At 41.5% G+C, this 21252-nt stretch overlaps 2 protein-coding genes across 2 annotated transcripts in view; both read left to right on the forward strand.

The window, feature by feature from the left end:
- hydin (HYDIN axonemal central pair apparatus protein) overlaps window positions 1–11412 on the forward strand; it is a 72030-nt gene extending 60618 nt beyond the window's left edge. Inside the window, exons 72-91 of the mRNA XM_088416562.1 lie at window positions 425–629; window positions 1715–1915; window positions 2032–2158; window positions 2450–2615; window positions 3482–3629; window positions 3735–3942; window positions 4054–4275; window positions 5040–5209; window positions 5309–5507; window positions 5607–5762; window positions 5843–6013; window positions 6132–6241; window positions 6385–6607; window positions 7663–7872; window positions 8501–8664; window positions 8926–9076; window positions 9154–9384; window positions 9463–9687; window positions 9808–10089; window positions 10174–11412. Of these exons, the coding sequence (XP_088272688.1) occupies window positions 425–629; window positions 1715–1915; window positions 2032–2158; window positions 2450–2615; window positions 3482–3629; window positions 3735–3942; window positions 4054–4275; window positions 5040–5209; window positions 5309–5507; window positions 5607–5762; window positions 5843–6013; window positions 6132–6241; window positions 6385–6607; window positions 7663–7872; window positions 8501–8664; window positions 8926–9076; window positions 9154–9384; window positions 9463–9687; window positions 9808–10089; window positions 10174–10383 (3779 nt within the window). The 3' untranslated portion in view covers window positions 10384–11412. The remainder of the gene's footprint in view (window positions 1–424; window positions 630–1714; window positions 1916–2031; window positions 2159–2449; window positions 2616–3481; window positions 3630–3734; window positions 3943–4053; window positions 4276–5039; window positions 5210–5308; window positions 5508–5606; window positions 5763–5842; window positions 6014–6131; window positions 6242–6384; window positions 6608–7662; window positions 7873–8500; window positions 8665–8925; window positions 9077–9153; window positions 9385–9462; window positions 9688–9807; window positions 10090–10173) is intronic.
- Window positions 11413–13102: 1690 nt separating this feature from the next.
- necab2 (N-terminal EF-hand calcium binding protein 2) overlaps window positions 13103–21252 on the forward strand; it is a 129407-nt gene continuing 121257 nt past the window's right edge. Inside the window, exon 1 of the mRNA XM_088417803.1 lies at window positions 13103–13672. Within this exon, the coding sequence (XP_088273929.1) occupies window positions 13346–13672 (327 nt within the window). The 5' untranslated portion in view covers window positions 13103–13345. The remainder of the gene's footprint in view (window positions 13673–21252) is intronic.

The following is a 21252-nucleotide window of genomic DNA, read 5'->3' on the forward strand; positions in this document are numbered from 1 at the left end:
TGACTGATGGATTGTGACACTGTATGTTCAATTTGAGAGTGCCGTTGTACTGATGTCCAGTGCATCCAATAAGAGAGGGGCTGGTGTAGTGATTTCAGAATGCTATCAGTGATAGCAGGTAAAGCTTTCTCACAAGTTTCTCTTTGACTGTTACACAAGCACCTTGAAATGTGGGTAAGCTTGTCGTGCTGTGGATAAGGTGCTGACATCCTTGTGTGCGGCCCCACAACCAACACCAAAAAGACAATCGCAGTTTGAAAGGGCTCTAACTCTAACCGGGTTTTATTTTATTTTCAAAGCCAAACTTGTGGATGCTGGTTTTGTATCAGATAGGCTTTGTCAGAGATGAGACAAGCGGTCTCGTGTAGTGTCTTGTCGGTACTCCTCTCAATGCTGCTAACATGGTACCCTCATCTTTGTGCAGGTGGCGTGTCATCAAGGGCCTTGACTGAAGTACAGCCAGCCATCAGTCGGACGAGTGAGGTGTCACTTCTGACAGGAATCCCCAGTGCACAATGTTTTACTGTGGAGCCAAGTATTGGGACCATTTTGCCGGGTGCTTTCCAAAATTTCTGTGTTTGCTTTTCACCCTTGGAGGCAGGCCAATTCCGAGGGAGATTGCATTGCAGGTAGATCAACTTGTAAAACTTTTGTCTATGTTAAATGCTGCATGAATCTTAGTCATAATTAACCATCATACGTAATGCAGAATCAATTGAAAGTATGTCAATGCAATATAGTTAGGATTTGTGCAGCTTTAAAATTATCCTAGCTGCCCGTTGCACACTATGTGCTGTTGACAAAGTGTTATTAAGCTGAAAAAAGACCACCTCCAAATATGCCACAAAAAATTGTATCTAATCAAATCATCAAATGGAGAGATATATTGTGGCACATTTAAAGAACTGACAAGTTGGTGCCTATCCCAGCTGAACTCGGGGCTCTGAACTGTGAGGCGGATGTGCTAACCACTCTTTCATGAGCTGCCCCAAATTTATTCATTGTACCAAAAAAAAAAAATCAAAAAACTGTTCATTATAAATGTTAATTTTTGCCATGACAATATTTGGTTTAAATTCATATTTTGTCAAAAACAGACTGCCTTGAAACATTTTCAGTCTAAGTCAAGACATGAAATTATTTTATTTTTTATAAAGTATTCCCATTTTTGTTATATTAAATCCAATTATTGTTAAATAAAAACATTGTTCATGTTGTGGATAAAATACTTTCTTTATTTTGGTTTTAATTTAAAAAAAGGAAACTTTATTCTTAGATGTCATTCTTAAAAATGCAGTTCCAATTAAGTATTGGCAAAAATGGATTGTCAGTGTTATGGTAAGCAGGTGGTCAGCATATGTTGAATAAGAAATGTAATTTGTAATCTAACTCAGTTACTTTTAAAATAAAGTAATCAGTAAAATAACCGCTATAAAGTCTGTTTTAAGATATCTACTAAATAATGAATTTCTTCATGGTAATTGTTACGACATTTTTATGTGACATGGTGTCACAGGCTATGTCTTTTCAAGCCCAGATATTTTGTGGTAATTTTTCGAATGTTACCGAGCTTCTACTCAAGAGAGTTTGTTGGAGAGGTTGATCTTTTACATGAGAGCCTGGAATAAAAGTGAACCGTTTTTTTTCAACGATGTACTATATCAACATGATTGCCTGATGGTTTCTCCCTGTTTATGCTCATTTATTTTTACAGTATTCCTAATTTACGTGCGGGGACTCAGGGGCCTACTATCCCTTTTTTTGGGTCTAGCATATTGCCCCATTGCCACTTTGACCTCGAAGAATCTGACTACATCAGTGGGAGCCGACGCAGTCCTGAGTTCAGGACTTATTTGGAACCTAACATCAGAGTGATAGAATGTAGAACTCTTGGCCTCTATACAACCGCAAAAAGGTGAAGAAATGACTAAATATTGATATCATATTAGAAGTTCAGTTTAGTTCTTAAAAAAAAAAAAAGGGAGCTTGGACACCGTGGGCTTATACATGAGCTGTTTGTTCTTTGTGCAGAACTTTTTCTGTGTTGAACCCAACCACTGAACCATACAAATTCCAATGGAAGTGTGAGGACCCTGGAAACAGTCCATTTAGCTGTGTCCCCCAATGTGGCATCATCCTGCCTGGAGAGAAATCACAGGTAAGCAGTAAAACGACAGCCATCCTCCTGAAACAATTGCCTCTTTTGCCAATACATATTTTCTATTCTTGTACCTTTATAAGAGATAACGTCTCCATTCTTTTTCAACTTTTTCACCCCTTTGTAAGGATTGCTTCAAATGTCTATCTATATCTATCTTCAAATACCTATCCAGTATATTTTTGAGGGTTCTGTTTTCCCAACACACATTTTCCTATGTCTCTGTTAGTCTCTCTTGAAGAATCAAATTCTAGCTAACCTTTGACATAATTTTGTTTGTTTTTTAAATAGATGTGCTTTAAATATGTAGCGGAGCAGGTGAATGATGTGGAGTCCTTCTGGAGTTTTGTGATTGAGACACTATCTTTGTCTATGGCCTTCCTTTGTGTGGGCTCCATGAAAGAACCTCTTGTCTACTTTGACAAATCTTACGTGGACTTTGGCGAACAACTTATTGGTACGTCTCATCCACTGTCACCTAGTGACATCACTTAACTTAGTAAAGTCTATATTATCTGTGTTAGTTTCTTCTTTCTGTTTTTGTTTCTTTGTTTTTCCAGGAGATTATCAAATGGCGTGCTATTTAGGCACTTAGGTCCTGATTTACAAAGATACCAAATAGTGGCCATAAGTTGCATGTTCTTGCTATCTGATACAGTTAGTGGACAGTTTGCGCATGATCTAATAAAGCTATGCTCATATTATGTTTCCGTTGGCCATAGTAATCACATTTCAGGCCACTGGAGACAAAACATTATTTTATTGTTACTAAATTGCTTTATACAATTACATGAAATATAGTTAAACAAACTATTTGTCTTGACTCCTAGTTATCCATCAATTTGTTTTGTTCTGTGTCCGTAATAATATGAGGTGGCGATGAAACATTGATGCGGTTTCCCAAGCATAACGGCCCTCTGAGGGAAACCGTAACTACAATGTGACCCACAATAAATTTACTTGAAGTTTCAATGCAATATTTTTTTGACACAGCTGAATATGAAATAGTAGTCATTATCACTATCTGACATGCTAAATAGCTCCTCCCATTTCAATGTATCGATATAATTGTCGGACGTGCTCTCCTTCATTGTCAAATAGTCAATCATCCTCAACAAGGGTTGTCATCTTCGGACCCCGTACAATTTGTTTACTTTTTTTTTTTTTTTTATCCAAATGACAACTGTGTCGAGATCAGAGCGTGAAATGTTGCCCTTTACAGTGTTTCTCCACTACCTGCTGACATCCATGCGTGCCGCTGCCCTCACATTTTTGTCTTGAACAGACAAGTCAAGCCGTCTTTTCCTTTTCATGCTTTTTTAGGTAACAAAGCCTCACAAACAGTGAATCTAGTCAATGCAGAGAAGGAGTCTTTTGACTTTACCGTTTTGCAACCATCTTTACAGTGTGATGACCAAGAGTCCAACCTCATTGTGCAACCAATGTTTGGCACAATGCCAGCCAAAGATAGGTCAATCATTTTTAGACTTACGCTTGATGATACAGAATGCATTGGATTTCATGACAAAGAAATAACTTTAACATGTTGTGGTTTAATCTGAGACATATTCTGCAGGTTTCCCTTGTCAGTGTCCTTCAGTCCTTGCCGACAGGGCTACGTGAGCTTCAGATTAACCCTAAGGGTGAAGAGAAAGTCAAAGCTACTCATCCTCACTTGTAAGGCACAATGTTTGACAATTACTGCTTCTGTGCAAGTGGAAAATCCAGATGGGGGCCTCAGAGAGCTGAGTCCTGACAGTTTTGATACTTTCAACTTTGGAAAGGTAGGTTTCATCTCAACTACATGGGTGAAAGCACAGCATCATGTTGGGGCCATTACACTGAGCATCATTAAAGTGAATTGTGCGTCTTCTGATGACATCTCTGTACAATAGGTGGGCATTTCAGAGCAAGCTACCTTTAATATCCTGGTGACAAATACAGGGAAACATAACATGGATGTGAACTTTGAACTGGAAGGACCAAGTGAGCTGATTCAAAACCTAGTTACAAAACCAAAAAATACCACAATAGCCGTTGGGGAGAAGCTGCAGTCAGCAGTCTTCTTTTCCCCTCGGAGCACTTGTACCCTCACAGACGTCAAACTGCTAATCAAGGTAAGATGCAATTACCCCACAAGAAATCTTGAACAGAAAAAAAAGTGTGAACACATGCTTTGTACATTAAGACTCAGTCATTCTGGAAAGAAAATAAACGGTTACCACAAAGTTGGAAACATTCAAATTTCATGTAAGAGACTGTTCTAATGTTCTATATTTTTGCAAAAGGTTGAACTAAAATGTCTAACCTGACTGGTGTCCCAAGACGGTCAGTGAAATGTGTGGACTAAAATTGATTAGTTGTGTTTGAAGGCAGTTTTTGACAGCAGGACAAACAACGCTTAGGAATTCAGTTTACTTTCTGTACAAGGCTAACAATGAGAACTTGAAAGTTACTGATTCAAACATTGAATTTCTTAGAAATTTCTAAAACAATGAAAGTACTGTAAAACTATACCATGTGGTATAAGAGAAGACAGACTTTCCTAATCAAGATCAACCAGATCCACTTGACTATTTTAACTATTTATACTAAAGGGATACTAAACTTTTTAAAGACATTTTCATCATTAAAATGTTAACATGGTGTCTGTTAATTACTTTGATAACTAGAATTATTATAGAGCTTGTGAAAGTAGCGCGACCAAAGCCAGAAACCAAATGAGCAGTTGAGGTTTAACCTGCAGATTAAAGCTCGTCAAAGTGCTTTTTTTAGAGGCACTAATTGTACAACAAAAATAGTTATCAAATTTATCATAGACATTTACTGCTGAAAACGACTAAATGTGAGTAATTTTAAGTTCCTGGCTTTTGTTTTTCAGGCAAATAAGGGCCCATTGTTTAACATTGCTATTGAAGGCAGTGGGGTGGCACCCGAACTGGAATTCTCTTTCAAAAAGTATAACTTTGGAAAGACTTTTGTGTATTGTGCTGGCATGGTGCCAGCATCGCATACCCTCGTGTTAAAAAATAAGGGCAACAGGGACATCAGGTTTGTTGTTCCAGCATGTGTCCTTCTTGAGTAAGGCAGATTTTTAATACATAAAGGAACGCAATTAATGTCATTAATACATGTCATTCTGTTCCTCAGTGCCAAGTGTCAATCCAAAAAGTGCTCTTTCCTGGAAATTGGATTCAAACCGGATGTTTTGTCCCCTGGGGCAGTGGTGGAGGTTCCTATTACCTTCTACCCTCGGGAGCCACGGCGTTACCACGAAAATGTCATTTTCTTACTAAACAGCTGCGTCAAGGAACAGGTGGACATTTGGGGACAAGGAGTGGAAATGAAGGTGCTGTTCCTCCCCACACCTTATGAGACTTCCTCTTTCACTGAATTTGGACATGCAAGCTTCATCCACTGATTGCACATTTGCTTCATTTTGTTCTAGTTGGGCGTATTGGCTCCCAAGCACCAGAAGGTGAAACTTGGAAATCTGACGCCGGGTCAGAAAGTTACAAAACGGGTGCAGCTAGTCAACCGAAGTATTTTGGACATTTCCTTCACCTTGCATCTTGACACAAAAAAAACATATATCGAGAGCAAGGTAAATAAGTGTGAAATAAAGGATTAGGGGTGGTCAGCAAATAGTTGGGCTTTACCTCTTCTCTGCTTGTTCACCTCCAGGATTTGTCATTCAGTCCAGTAACTGAGCTATATCTCAAAGCTCTTCAAGGTTCATGTAATGTGGAGATCCTGTTCACACCCCAACAGCGTATTTCCCCGTTTACTGCCGAGCTGCAGGCTGAGATTGACAGCTATTTCCATCCCCTGCTGACCATCCAAGGCTGCTGCCAGGTATACTTCACTAGAGTATACCCGCAAGGCAAACACCCCTGGGAAAGGCGGCCATTAATTTGCCCATTTAGTTGCTTTTTGTGAGCTAGGATAACGTAGTTCTTATTGATCCATTCAGGGTGTAGACGTGCGTCTCGAACAGGACCACCTGGGATTTGGAGCAATTGTCCAACATTGCCAAGGCAAAAAGAAGGTTGTCATGATCAACACAGGAGAACTTTGTGCTCGGTAAGCAGATTTTCTCAACTTGACCAAGTTGTAACAAAATGAGATCTACTAATATCGTTTGCAAATTGAATGCTAGCTATTTTCAATTTAATATCGAATCTGCCTGTTTTTAACCCCACGCTGCTTTCTCAACAAATATACAGTTTCCAGTGGAAAACAGAAGACTTTCCTCCCGAGTTGTCTATCCAGCCATCTAAAGGCTCTATACAGCCAGGAAAGGAGGTTCCTTTAGAATTGACATTTGCCCCCGTTCGTTTGAATAATGACTCAAGATATGAAAACCTAACATGCTGCATTGAAGGCTCCTCTTCACTCATCACTCTCACTGTGACTGGCTCCTGCATTGCAGCCGCCTCCGGCAAAGAGGTTTGCTTAACCCCTGAGGGAAATTTTGATCCAACTCGGGCTTTTTGATGTTTTTGATGTGATATCAAAGGAAAAGCATACGAAAAACACTAGGAAACAAAAATATTGTGATAATAGATTGTCTCAAGATGACGACTTTCAATATGTCACGCTGCCGTCCCTTCTAAATGCTTGCAAACGGGAGGTGGAGAGTTACACCATATAGGTGTCAAATTTAACCTGTGTCGGGCTCATTTACTGCCATTCAAAATTGGACATATTGTCAATTTTGGACATAGTGAAAACTCGGTTTTATCATGCCTTTCCCCCGATTTTTACATAAATCCTCAATTTCATCTCATGAATGGGCCGCAATAGAAATTTTTGTGTTGACATCACAAAACCTCCGGGTGGCGTTAACGGCCAACTTATGATATTTGCAAGCCTTTCAATGATTTCGATGAGAGGTTTATCCTGGACTCCTGATATGCAAAAACTCCTATTTCAATTTCATAACTTTAAAATATGCAGTATAGATACTTTTGCTAATATCACATTTTGACCACTTTGGTGCATTAAGCAGGGGTGCCCCCCCCCCCCCCATATATATATATAAATATATATATATACTGTATATACTGTATATGTTGCCACTGAACAATTTAAGAGCTTGAAAGTAAATATATATTTATATTTGACGATGTTACTTTGGGTGATAATAAGGACAGGCTAGTGAAAATTCCCCAGACACCCAGGGGCTAAAATATACAGTATTGTTGTTTCTTATGTCACATCCATAATGGCAAACAAAGATTTTTTTCATTCAAAGATAGTTGTGGATTTGTTTATACAGTGTGTATGTAATACTGTAGAGATTTTTTTTTTAAGATGAGTCAAGGGAACGATGAGCAAACACATTTTTATTTAGTTATAGTTCCACTCAGCAGTGGTATGAAAAGAGCTTCATATCTATAACAAATCATCATGTATTGTTGATGCATATCAATGTGAATTGGTGCTTGAACACGTATTTTTCTCTTCCTCTTCTGAGTTGCTCTACTTTTATTTACTTCCAGGTGATCAACTTTTCTTGCCCAGTGCGTAGCTCACACACCCAAACTCTTTCTGTGGTCAACCCCACAAACCAGCGTTGCAGCATACGACCCATCATAAATGGCAAGCACTGGAGAGCTCCTCCAACTTTTGTTCTTGAGCCTCTTCAAAGCAACGCATATGTGGTCACCTACAGACCGTTGACCATGACTGTTGATGGAAAGAAACATTTGGTAAAGGAGATTTTACTTTGTTAACTTCACCTCCCTCTGTGTAATTATTCACTGCTTTCCTGACTAAATGCAAACAGGTGACAATGTGTGCATCTTCTTTCTTCACGAGATGTGGAGTTTGGAGTTTACCTCAGAATTTAATCTGTCTGGCAAGAAAATCAAAAAAGCATCATCCTTTTTAGACAAAATTGGAGAGCACTATCGCTGCATTTTTGTGGTATATGTAGCTAGTCTCAAGAAGGCATACCTAAAAGATATCTATGGTCTGACCTTTTTGGTTCAAAGTGGTCATTTTAGCAGCATTATGGCTATTTCTATGGGCCCTATAAAGACACATGTTCGCATGTACACATGCATTATTCCTCAAATGTGAGTCAGTAATATTTTACCACATTTTTAGTATTTCTTATAAAGTCAGAGTTGCCATTTGATTTATTTGTCTTTTTTTGGTTGATTGGCTTTTTTTCCTAAAAAAGGGAGGGAGGGAGGGAGGGAGGGAGGGAAGGAAGGAAGGAAGGAAGGGAGGAAGGGAGGGAGGGAGGGAGGATGGATGGATGGATGGATGGATGGGTAATAAAAATAATGTATTCTCCCCTTTATTAGTGGCTGTCTGTTTCTGCTTCTTCAGGGGTCTGTATTTTTTTCATTCCCCAATGGCGCTGGTATGTTGTACTCGCTACAAGGAACTGCTGAGTCTCCTAAAGCAGAGAGCACGATTGTACACGAACTGCCTGCCAAGACCCATCATACACAAATACTCCCTGTGAACAACTGGCTTTCAAAGCAGAAACGGTAAATTATGTATACTATATCCACTGCATTATTCACACAAGTTTCTATACATCAGTGAATTTAATCTGCTCTCACATTTTGGGGATGGAGCAAAAAAAAAAAAAAAAATTGACTCAAGCCTTCTACATTGTGCCTTACCACTTTTCTTGGTAGAGTAAAATGTTTGATTACATTACAATGACAAGGATATCAGGCGAGTTGCTGTAGAATCAAACTTGCGTTGATGCACAGTCTAGTCCCAACTGTTTTTTTTGTGGCCAGGTTCGTTGTCATAATAGAATTTCTGAGTCCTGAAAATCCAGATACTACGGTATCGCTGAAGGGCCGTGAGTACATTGATGTCCCGGCTCAATCTAAGAAGGACTACAAGATTCACTTTTACACATTCAGAGAAGGCCAGTACAATGCTAAGGTTCGAAAGCACACGCACACACACGTTTGCGTTCTGATTGAAACGTTTTTGCGAGTCACACCATTCTCTATTCGTAGGTGACATTTTTGATTGAGGCATCAGGGGAGTACCTGTTCTACATCATTAACTTCAAAGTTACCAGTCCGGCAGACTTGGCCACCATAGAACTGGTGTCCAATGTTCGGGAGAAAACCTCTGCCACCATAGATGTGGAGAACCCTCTGACCACACCTATCTGCCTCACAGTTGACTGTAAATGCCCTGACATCAATGCACCAAGTCTGCACACTGTACCTGGAATGTCAAAGGTGAAATATTACCAGGTCATACCCGCACATTTAATTTGTACTCCACAAACACTTTTGGCATGTGTTTTCTCTCACTAGGGTGCTCTGACCTTTGACTACCAGCCCCTCCGTGCCGGCGAGACGATGTCCAGGCTGTCTTTGTTTTGTAGTGATCTCGGTTACTTTCACTATGGTCTTCTACTCCGAGCTCTCCCTCAACCACCTGAGAAGACAGTTCGATTCAGCGCTTCTCTGGGCAGCAGCCACAATGTTCCTGTTAAGTTCCTCAACTTCTCCCACTTCAAAACAGAATACACTTGCAAGGTAGGAAGGACAATGTGTGTTGACATTTCAAGGTCAAGGGTGACATTTGTCACAGTCGTGTTTTGGGAACGGCGAGCAAATGATGTTTCCCTGTCCCGTTTTGCCCTTAACCAACTGCAGACTGACTGCCCTGCCTTCCTTGTGAACAAGACAGTAGCTGCATTGCCAGGTAATCAAACTGGCTCTCAAGTCACTGTGGAGGTTTGCTTTGAACCATATCAACTTGGAGAGGTAAAAGGCCAGCTTCTCCTGTCTTCTGGAATCGGGGGTGAATATGTCTTTGTGTTAATTGGGGTGGGCCTCCCCTCCAAAACACAAGGCCCGTTCAACATTAGGAATGGCCGTAGCATTTCCATTCCCTTCAAGAATGTGTTCCTGCAGACCACGGTCTTTTCTTTTCAGGTATTGCACGTCCGTAACTCCAACGTCTATAAAATATCTCCGTTGCCGTTTGTGTACGTAACAACACAATGGTCTGTCTCGTAGGTGGACAACCCCTGTTTTACGGTCAAGGCAGCTGACACTTTCCCCTCGAAAAAAACGCAGCCCATCCAGGTGTACTTTGCGGCCCCGGAAGGCGGTTCGCCAGGGCCATGTATTGGCAAATTGACTATCTCCAACCAGTGCACAGAGGCACAAAGTAAAAGCTGCTCATGGATATATTATTTGAGAGGCTACCTGCTAGAGTCATCCTAGTGCCAATATTGATCGAGTCAGAGAAACACATTTTTCATGTTGCTTCAAATTTTACCGTTGTTAATGAAACATTTGTTGTCATGTGTATGAATGAATATTGAACAAGAACACACACACTCAAATATACAGTATTTCCAACGGTATTGTACAGTGTACTGTAACAACTGTCCCTGGCCGTCAGGCTGCATACTAGTACCAGTCCATAAAATAAACAAAGTTACTAAACAAAATTATTTTATTGCACCATGATAATCTGAAATGATAGTGATGTTGAAATAAATGTGTTACACATTCATTCACTCGTGTTGGGAATGTGGGGGGAGCTGGAAAAACGTGATTCCAGGAGCTTTGGCCTTTTTGATGCTTCTTCAGAAAGGTGAAACGATTTAAGAGAAGTCGGGCCGACGATCTCCAAGAAAAAGATTGGAGAGAAAACGGCCGTGTAGAAGAAACTGCACTGATACTCGACTGACCACACGAGGGCACTCGTATCTTGTCTAATGACTCCTGACTTTTAAGACCACGGAAATAGAGCAATTAATATTTGGCTTATATTAAGACTGAAATTCATTTCATTTCAAAATAACAACTATAAGAATTTGTAAGGCCAGTAGAGAATGTCTAGCTGGCGTATGCCATCGTCACTGGTGCCTTAAAATTAGAGAAAAGAAAAAATAATGGGCGATAACCATTCAAGAAAAAGAATTAAAAAATGCTTTAATGCACAAGTGTCAGTTTTTGAGGGCCGATATCTTGTATGTTTTAGAGCAGCGGTTCTCAACCAAGGTATGTGAAGGCACTTCAGGGGAATACAAATGAATCGGAATACAAAGCAATTTGTTAGTGACCTCTTTGCAAAATGTTGTATACTATTATTTTGTCAAGTTGCATTCAAATTTGCATTGTTCTTGGTGACATAATTTTCTGTCAGAGCACCCAGATTGTTTTTCTTGCTGAAAAAAACTTTGATGTTACACAATCTATCCTTTGAGTTTGCTGAATAAAATATACCCAGAGTAGATGGTGGCACTGGTTGTTATTTTGGCCTCATTTCTGCTTTAAATGATTCTATACACACTGTAAAGTAGTAGGAAAGTCAAGACCTGCACTCAAATGATCGTTGCCAAGGTTCCACGCCTGCTTTGCAACATGCTATTCGCCGGGCCTGCACATACGTAAAAGGTTGCTAGGTCCGGCGGCATCCCTAGGACTACGTAGGTTGAACTAGTGCACAGGTTTGAAATTGGTGAAAACACCCCCGATCTGAAAATGAAATAACACACATAGAGAAAGACAAATATTTATTTTCTATTCAACCTTGAAAAGGCATCTCTATTTGTCAACACATACACCTGAGTTTCACCTAATGTCCCCATGTTCGTTTGGTCCGAATCCGCAAAGACTTGTGGGTAATATGCTTCAGCTGATTGCCCATGGATTTGGCCCAGCCTAAATTTGAACCAAGGGCGCAAAGGGGCAGGTCGTCACATCACGTACAAGAATTGGGGCACGCTAGACACTAGCACCCATGATGGGAATGCGAGAACATCTAAAACATAGTTGTCGAACTCCAGTATCCTGCGTGTTTTCCAGTTTTCTCTCCCCAACACACCTGATTCAAATGATTAGCTTCATTAAAAATCTATTCAGTTGCTTGAAAATGATCAATCATATGTAAAACAAGCAGGATCCCGACTGATATCCCGACTTGAAGATTTTGCATTATGGAAGTCCAGGCTAAGCCAATCATTAAAGTCATTGAAAGGCTTGCACATGTCATGAGTTGGTCTCTCGTGCCACCCAGTGGGTTTGGGGTGTCAACACATAAATTTTTATTGCTGTTTGCGAGTTGACGTTGAAAGGGTTAATGCAAAAATAGGGGGAAATGCATGATAAAACATTAGGTTTTCAATTTGTCCAAAATTGACAACATTTCCAATTTTGAATGCCAGTAAGCATTTACTGTAGAAGGGACGTGACATATTGAACGTTGTCATGGCTTGACAATTTATGCCATATTTTAACCTAATGTTTTTTTTTTTTTTTTTTTTTTGGGAGGGGGGGGTATGCTTTTCATTTGATATCACACTTCAAAAAGCCTGACTTGGGTCAATATTTCCTCCAGGGGTTAAATCGACGACAGTATTTAGCGGTACCATGTGGGACATTTACTGGCATTTGGGTAATTGCAGCAGGCCCACTATGGTGTCTCAGAGTCATTACTTTTTAAGCCTACCCCAAACAAGTGAGTGAGAGAGGGAGCGAGATCCAAATACATTCAGCCATTGGTTTCATTCGAAGGGGGCGCATATTCGACAATCATTTCCAAATGTGATGCCTAAACAACCTAACAAGAATAAGATAAGGTGCATACTTTTTTTCTGGAGCCATGCTTCATCATATTTTTTTTTCATCACTAAATATTACCGACTGTCCCTTTAAGTGCAGGTGGTAACAGTCATTATTAAAGCACACGGTGGTGCCTCTTCTATTTGTTATGCCAATATTTTCACTGCGCTTTTTGTCATGGACATTATCGTGTCCCAGCGTGTACTCCGATCACTGTACTCACGTCACGGCAGAGCGGAGTTTTATTATTCTGGTTATCAAATAAGTATCATTGGAAATCTACAAGTCTTTACTCCTGATAACTGACATCACATGCACATGGCTAATCGCCTCCTAACTTAACCCCGCCACTCGTAAAAAATGTGTAATCGTAAAAGTTGCAGAAAGCGAGTCCCAAATGCATCACATGAGTCTGGAGCTGAACGTAAAGCAATTTTTTGGCTATAGGAATACAATGATCTCAGTTTTCTGAAAGCTCAAGTGTAAACGTGAGTACCGTACAGCGTGGCTGTTTTTTTAGGGTGGGGTTGTGATGTAATCGAGAAGGAAGTGCGTCTGGGGGAGGGGGTCTTCTCCCCCATAGAGCGCAGCATGAGTGCTCCGGAGCAAAAGGATGTGCGAGCAGGCAGCGCGCTACTGTAGGGACGGGGTCCACAAACTGCTGAACAAAGAACAAGCGAAACTTCGAGCCCAAGAAAGCCGCGAACAGACCAAGCCAGTAGCCGGTCAGGACAGCGAGTCCGAAACGGCAGCTCAGTCCGGAAACAGCGGCGCCCAGCCCGGTGGAATTGACGGGCTCGTCCGCTGGATCGTCACCAAAATGAGCGACAACAAGAACATCTCCAGCCGGGAGTACGCCTCCAGCAAGGAGGAGGTGGCAGTGGCTCAGGAGCAGTTCTTCGCCCCGGAACCGCGGAGAGGCATCTCCGTCATTCTGGATGTGAGTAGCTCTGCGCTGGACTGGATGCGGACATCCATTGGGTGGTGCGCACCTGCGCGCGCTCCGGCTCTCTATTTAGTGGTCCGGTGCTGAATTCCATCGAACGGTCTCACCTCATCCTGTTCATTCGTGAGAATAAGCGAGAATCGCAAGTGTGGTTTGGTTTCAATGAAGCGACCTGGAGAATTTGGAGAGCTGTTTTGAGTAGGCTATACCGTATTACACATTCCATATCCGTGATGCTGTACTACAATTCAGCATCCGAGTAAAATGGCCAGGGCATACGTACGACACTTAGCCTACTTCACTTACACAGTATCACCCCCCCCCCCCCCCCCCCCCACATCCCCCCCAGCGACTTGTAGCCTGCTGCTCTCCATGGCATTCCCACTCCTGCAAAAATGTCATAAAGTAGTGGAAGATTTAACTAGGTATGTATTCCATATCTGGTATTCAGTTTTTATGGGTTATATGCAACTTGATTTTCTGAGGCTATTTACAATATATAGAAAAATCATTTTTTAAGCTTCAAATCAGGAAATGTGTCTTACAAGACCTGGAACAAATGGTATCTCCCATCACATCAATAATAGTGGGTTATTATTTTGGTTGCATTGGTGTAGATCAGGGGTGTCAAACTCATTTTTTATCATGGGCCACACTGTAGCTATCGTTTCTGTCAGAGGGTCGTTACAATTGCAAAGTCAAATAAATCTTAAGTATGATTGTCACTCATTCAGACCAGTAACAACAATAAAATAAACTTGCCCCCCCCCCCAAGAGCCAGAATCAAAGTCATAAATTGTATTTTAAAGCCACATAAAATGAGGTGTGGGGCCGTGCGTTGGACACCCGTGGCCTAAACTCAAGATATTTAAAAATAGTCTATGGATGTGGTGTCAAACTGATTTTGATAGTGGGCCGCATTGTGGTTATAGTTTCTATTTTAAAGTTGACGACAACTTGCAAATGTGCTGTTTTAGTCAGAAACCTGAAGTCAGAATTAGCATTTTGCAGACAACATAAAATGATGTGGCGAGCCGGATCTGGCCCCCGGGCCTTGAGTTTGACACCTGTTGTGTAGAACACAGAGCGTTCATGCTCATTATGATGGGTGCTCAAGCACCTCTAAATTTAATCTCAGCATCCCTAAAACTTTAGGCACTTTTATTTTTATTACTTTTATTTCTGTCCCTTTTAAACAGACTGAGAAATGTGTTTACAGTACTTGGTTGAAATATAATATTACAAATTAACAACAACAATAATAATAATAATAATAATAATAATAATAATAATAATAATAATAATAATAATAATAAATACATCAAGATTGGACAGGATGGATGCCCATGATCCATGATGTTTCTCTGTCTTAATTGTGGGAATTAAATAATGTTAAAATGTATCTTGCCTGGCAAACTTCCTATTCTAGAATCGCCACTGATTTAAACCTACACAGCATAATTCTGAGATACAGTGCTGTATTTCATTTCCAACATACAGATAGACAATATACATGGTTACAATGTATTGCACAAGTCTTACACCGGCTATTTACAGGAACAATAACAAAATAGAGAAACTCACGATTAACAGTGAGGTGGTGTACATAGCAGAATTTAGCAGCTAATATCGGAGACTGACGAGGTGTACTGTAGTGTCTTTACCCATAAAAAGTAAATCAGCAGAGGTGGGCAGCTTACATTCTTTTGCTGGTACGACATTCGTCAGAGTCCCGCCCCATTTCTGTCATTGTTGGTCCGTCCTTTTTTCAAGTCAGACGAAACGTCGGTCCGTCAGTCCGTTTTTTCCCCGTTGTATTTTCTGCCTAACCCTTTGCCAACACTAGAGGGCGACATTTGACATTTTATTTTCTGGTCTGTCATTCATTAGGTGCTACACTACTCCTGTCCACACTCACACGGGTTATTCTTTCAGTTTTAGTACTTACACTTAAAGTTAACACCTTGAATGCGGTTCTACAGTTACACTGCAATTGAAACACAACACAGTAATATAAGTGTTTAATTAGGGTTTAATATCCCACATTTAAGAAGTGCAGGGTACAGAAGTACAAATAACAATCATTTTCACTGAATGGCATTATCATGCTTTACATGACATTCAATCGGTGGATGTCCGTTCTCATTTATAACTTTCTGCCCTACAACTTTAGAAGATGGTTTCATTAACATTTGTCTAAATTTCATCTGTCACATACACAACAAGTAAAACAAAGTATTGCGGTATTGGCTGAATTTGATTAAAAGAAAACAAAAACAAAACAAAAAAAAACATTCTAATTATAAAACTCATATCTTATATCTACTCATAACTTCCCTGCAAGATAACTGAGACCAGGACTGAAAAAGGGGGCAAGTACAAATAAATCTCCGGTAAAGCCGGCTGTGCTGCAGATGCGAATGACAAGTAGCAATTTGTACCAACCCAGTTTATTGACTCAAATGAACTTGTTTCTCACTTCTGTGACTATTGACACATTGACTGCAAGCTGATTGCAGTTTGTACGATAAAAATGCAGCAATATAGCAGATAGAAATCCAAGACAGTTTAATTATTTAATAATTCAGCAAGCAAAAAGAAGTGTGGCAGGCTGACGGACCTATGGTGGACATCTGACATAATGTCTATCCCAGGGGTCACCAATGTGGTGCCCGCGGGCACTGGGTAGCCCCATTAGCACCCAAGGATCACATGAGTAGCCGGCAGACCTGTTCTGCAAATAGCTGTTACAAACATTGTGATTCTCTAGGAAATGTTTCTAACAATTATGCATACATAACATATACATTACATTACATTACATATTACACTTGATTCACATTTTTACTTCAGCTTTTTCTTAATTCTTGAGAAATCAATAACATGATCAGGGTCTTCAATAAACTGGTAACCCTTCGTATTACTCAACACCAAAGAAGTAGCTCTCAGTTTCAAAAACGTCTGTGACACCTGGTCTATCCCGACAATTACAACGATGAATGAAAATTGCTATTTTTAATTTGCCGTTTATTTAGCATTCCCATCATTCGTCGGTCCGTTGGCAAAACAGGCGTCCATCAGCGCTGATGAAGTAGCAGCCCAGAATAAGCAGGGTTGCTCAAGTATTAACAACTGCATTTAACAATGAAACCCCACACATGGAACGGAGCAGATCACTTTAAAAATAAGATACAGAGCCTAGATTAGATAATGGAATCAATTGTCAATGATTTATCGCAGCCCCTTTGGATCACTGTGAAAGTTATATCTTGTTTTCAACCTCTTATAGCAATTAATCTGCATTACTCATGCTGATCCGTTGATAACCTTAGCATGGCCAGTGTTCTGTCACCAGCACTGAACACAGGTTGACATTTTCCCCCACTCCTACACATATCGGCTTGAACTTTCAAATGTTAATTGTACTGATGAACCCAGTGTTATTGGTAAGAAAGCCACTCTAAATGTGTTTGACAGAACTCGTGTGTCTGTGTATGAGTGTGTGTGGGCACACGTGAAGCTGCTGGCTGTATTTTACTCATTAAAACTAACCTGCTTGTCATTTGTTTTTTCAGCCAATCTATATTTTTAATCTTCGAACCAGCTGTTTGTCTTGGGCGGCGCGGCTATTTTGACACTTGCTTTTAACTTAAAAATATTTTACAATTGCTCAGGGCTTAGGTAACATCCAATCATGGCTCAACTTGTGAGCCGGGATGTGTCTTTACTTCACTTGACAAAAACCCACAATACAAATGAGCAAAAGTTGTCTGTTACCTCAGCTCTTAGGCACTGTGACGTCATTTTCAGTCAACAGAGAGTGGCAAAATGTTCATCCTCTAAGATGAAAAAAAAGTGTTTTTTTGCTGCTTGATTCATACTTCTTGAACGTAGTATTAATATTAAGATGTCACCTTAACGTGGTGGAGGGGTTTGTGTATTCCAATTATCCTAGAGCTATGATGTCCGGGGCTTTATGCCCCTGGTAGGGTCACCCATGACAAACAGGTCCTAGGTGAGGTTCCAGAATAAACACGGCTCACAGACTCGTTATGAAGAATACAAGAATTGGATTTGGTTTTCCCATGCCCGGATGCACGTCACCGGGGCCACCCTCTGGAGCCAGGCCTGCTCAGCCTGAAAGCATGACGTGGGTCCCCCTTCCATGGGCTCACCACCTGTGAGAGGGGTCAGGGGTCGGGTGCAAAGTGAGCTGGGCGGTGGCCAAAGGTGGGGGGCGGGGTCTCCGGAGTTCCTGGAGGCTCTGGATGTTGTAGGGCTTTCCTGGCTAACACGCCTCTGCAATATCGCATGGACATCGGGGACAGTGTCCCTGGATTGGCAGACTGGGTTGGTGGTCCCCCTTTTTAAGAAGGGGGACTGGAGGGTGTGTTCCAACTGCAGGGGAATCACACTCATCAGCCCCCCTGGTAAGGTCTCTTCAGGGGTGCTGCAGAGGAGGGTCCATCAGGAAGTTGAATCTCGAATTAAGGAGGAGCAGTGCGGTTTTTGTCCCAGCCGTGGAGCGGTGGACCGGTTCTACACCCTTGGCAGGATCCTCGAGGGTGCATGGGAGTGCACCCAACCAGTCTACATGTCCTTTGGAGAAGGCGTTTGACCGTGTCCCTCCGGGATCTCTGTGGGGTGCTTTGAGAGTATGGTGTACCGAGCGCCCTGAAACGGGATGTTCGGTCCATGTACGACCAATGTCAGAATTTTGGCCGCATTTCCAGCAGTAAGTCGAATTCGTGTCCGGTGAGGGTTCAGGTCCGCCAAGGCTACCCCTTGGCACTGATTCCGTTCATTACTTTTATGGACAGAATTTCTAGGTGCAGCCGAAGCGTTGAGTGGGTTTGGTTTGAGAGCCTCAGCATTGCATCTCTGCTTTTTACGGATGATGTGGTGCTGTTGGTTTCTTCAGACTGTGACTTCCAATTCTCACTGGAACAGTTTGCATTCAAGTGTGAAGCAGCTGGGATGAAGATCAGCACATCCAAATCTGAGACCATGGTCCTCATTCAGAAAAGGGTGGAATGCCGGGTCGGGGATGAGGTCTTGCCCCAAGTGGAGGAGTTCAAGTATCTCGGGGTCTGGTTCACGAGTGAGGGTAGGATAGAACGGGAGATCGACCGGCGGATCGGTGCGGCATCTGCTTTGATGCGGACTCTGCACCAGTCTGTCGTGGAAAAGAAAGAGCTGAACTGTATGGCGAAGCTATCTATTTTCCGGTCAATCTACGTTCCTGCCCTCACCTATGGTCACGAGCTGTGGATCGTGATTTCAAACAAGATCCCGGATATAAGCGGCTGAAACGAGTTTCCTCCGGAGGGTGTCCGGGCACTCACTTAGAGATAGAGTGAGAAGCCCGGTCATCCGGGAGGGGCTCAGCATTGAGCCGCTGCTCCTCCGCGTTGAGTGGAGGTCGTTGAGGTGGTTCGGGCATCTGGTTAGGATGCCCCGCGGATGCCTCCCTGATGAGGTGTTTCGGGAATGTCCCACAGGAAGGAAGCTTTACCTTGGCTTATCAAGCAGTGCCCTTTCTTATTCAATCAATCAATCAAATTTTATTTGTATAGCCCTAAATCACCGAAGTCTCAAAGGGCTTCACAGATGAAAAGAGGTCATGTGGAGACTTCTTTCGAAAAAAGAAGTCATACAGCGACATCCTTTCGGTGTAAGGTACACAACAGCATCCCGTCAAAGCTCCCAGAAGAGGAAGGAAAAACTCAAAAACCCCAATTAGGGGAAAATCAGAAACCTCCAGAAAGGACCACAGGTGAGGGAGCCCCCTTCCAGGCCCACAGGTTGAAGTGGATGTTGCATGTACCAAATACAGATAAATAAATACACATTTCAGGCAAGTACAGGTAAACAACATAGATTACAGAAAACATATTGTGCTATTTAGTGCAAGGATGTCTTGACAGGAGGCAAAGCCATTGGGCAGGAACCATCCCACATTCCAACCAAGTGGACCGCAGACGGCCGTTCTCCTAACCCGCGATGGTCGATCAGCCCAGGGCCAAATGGAGTCAACCCTCACCATCTAGCTAGCCCCCTCCCTGAACCGGAAGACGGGGGCAGGAAAAAAGAAAAAAAGAAGAAAGCTGCAGACAGGCTCTTTTAACTAAATGCTTTTGAGTATAAATGTGTTTTTAGTCGGGGTTTAAAGATTTCTACTGAGGTGGCTGCGCAAACTTCCATAGGTAGGGCATTCCACAGCACTGGCGCGCGAATGGAAAATGCCCTCGGTCCCGCGGACTTCTTTTTAGCCCGTGGGGTCGATAGCAAACCGGCATTTTGTGACCCAAGTTGTCGGGACGGAATATATGGTGATACTAAGTCGACGAGATAGGAAGGAGCTAAACCATTACTACACCATTATTACCTTATTACACACAGCAGCATAGCACATACTTGAAATTTTCAGTGATGTGTCCCACTTGTCATGCCCACTGAACTCCTTGCCAGTTTGTCCAAAGTCGTGGCATGCAATCGCCCATTTACTTTCATGTCCTCGTCTGTCTTTAGCATTGTTAGCGACCATGTCTATGCCCTGGAATGTCAACGAGAGTCTCTTCCAGTTGGCATGTGCGTCTGTATGTTTACACTGCATACAAGCCTGTCACAAAGCATGTCGTCCAGCACTGCCCCAGAAACACAATGCTTTGACAGCTGCAACAACTCCGCTCCAAAGTTTGCTATAAACTGACCTGACTTCCTGAAGATGCCAGGAATTTTTAATCTTTGGACTATATTACAGAGGACCTAGTAAACAGATGCTACGAGAGAAACGCTAATAATTCTTTATAGCAGTAATACACCATTCCTATGAGAACAAGCTACTCCTCAGTAGGTACGTGGATAACCCATGTATCATTCATGTATTATGTATTTATTTATATAATGTTAACTATGTATGCTCACATTGCAAATGAATTATTAGATCAAATGTCTGTATCAAATGTACAACATCCAACGCATGTTCAACAATGTTATCGCTCTCTCTCAAACACACCCAGTGCGCACCTCTACTGTTTTCTCCCGTGTAATCCATCTACGGCCGCAGCTTCAATGCAATACAATGTGACAATGATTTGGGGCATTTAATCAGTTTTATGATTTTAAATTTAACGAAAAGTAAGCTTCTTCTACGATATTCCCCTACATCCAGATGTTTTCTTTGTCGTCGTCGACTGGAGTTTTTGTGAATAATTCGCATGTGCACAATGTGTGAGTTTATTTCCTGTTTCCTAAAATACCCAAAACATATTTGATTGTTTTAATATTTTAAACGGATCAAAATGAAATGTTCTGGTATACTCCACCGCTCAGCCCAAATCAGCTGGGATTGTCTCCAGCAGTCTCAAACTCTTACAGGAATAAGCAATAGAAAATGGATTGATGCAATCAAAAATATGTGTACACTTTTTCAATATGTACATAAATATACCACAACCATTCACAGGTTTAAAAAATATGACACAATTACATATATTTTTTACTTGCCAAAATCAGGACGTCAACAATGAACACAATGCAAGCATCAGCAGTATAATATTTTATCGTCCTTT

Source organism: Hippichthys cyanospilos, chromosome 6 (assembly GCF_059441005.1).
Source record: "Hippichthys cyanospilos isolate Australia breed blue-spotted pipefish chromosome 6, RoL_Hcya_1.0, whole genome shotgun sequence".
Lineage (NCBI taxonomy): Eukaryota > Metazoa > Chordata > Actinopteri > Syngnathiformes > Syngnathidae > Hippichthys > Hippichthys cyanospilos.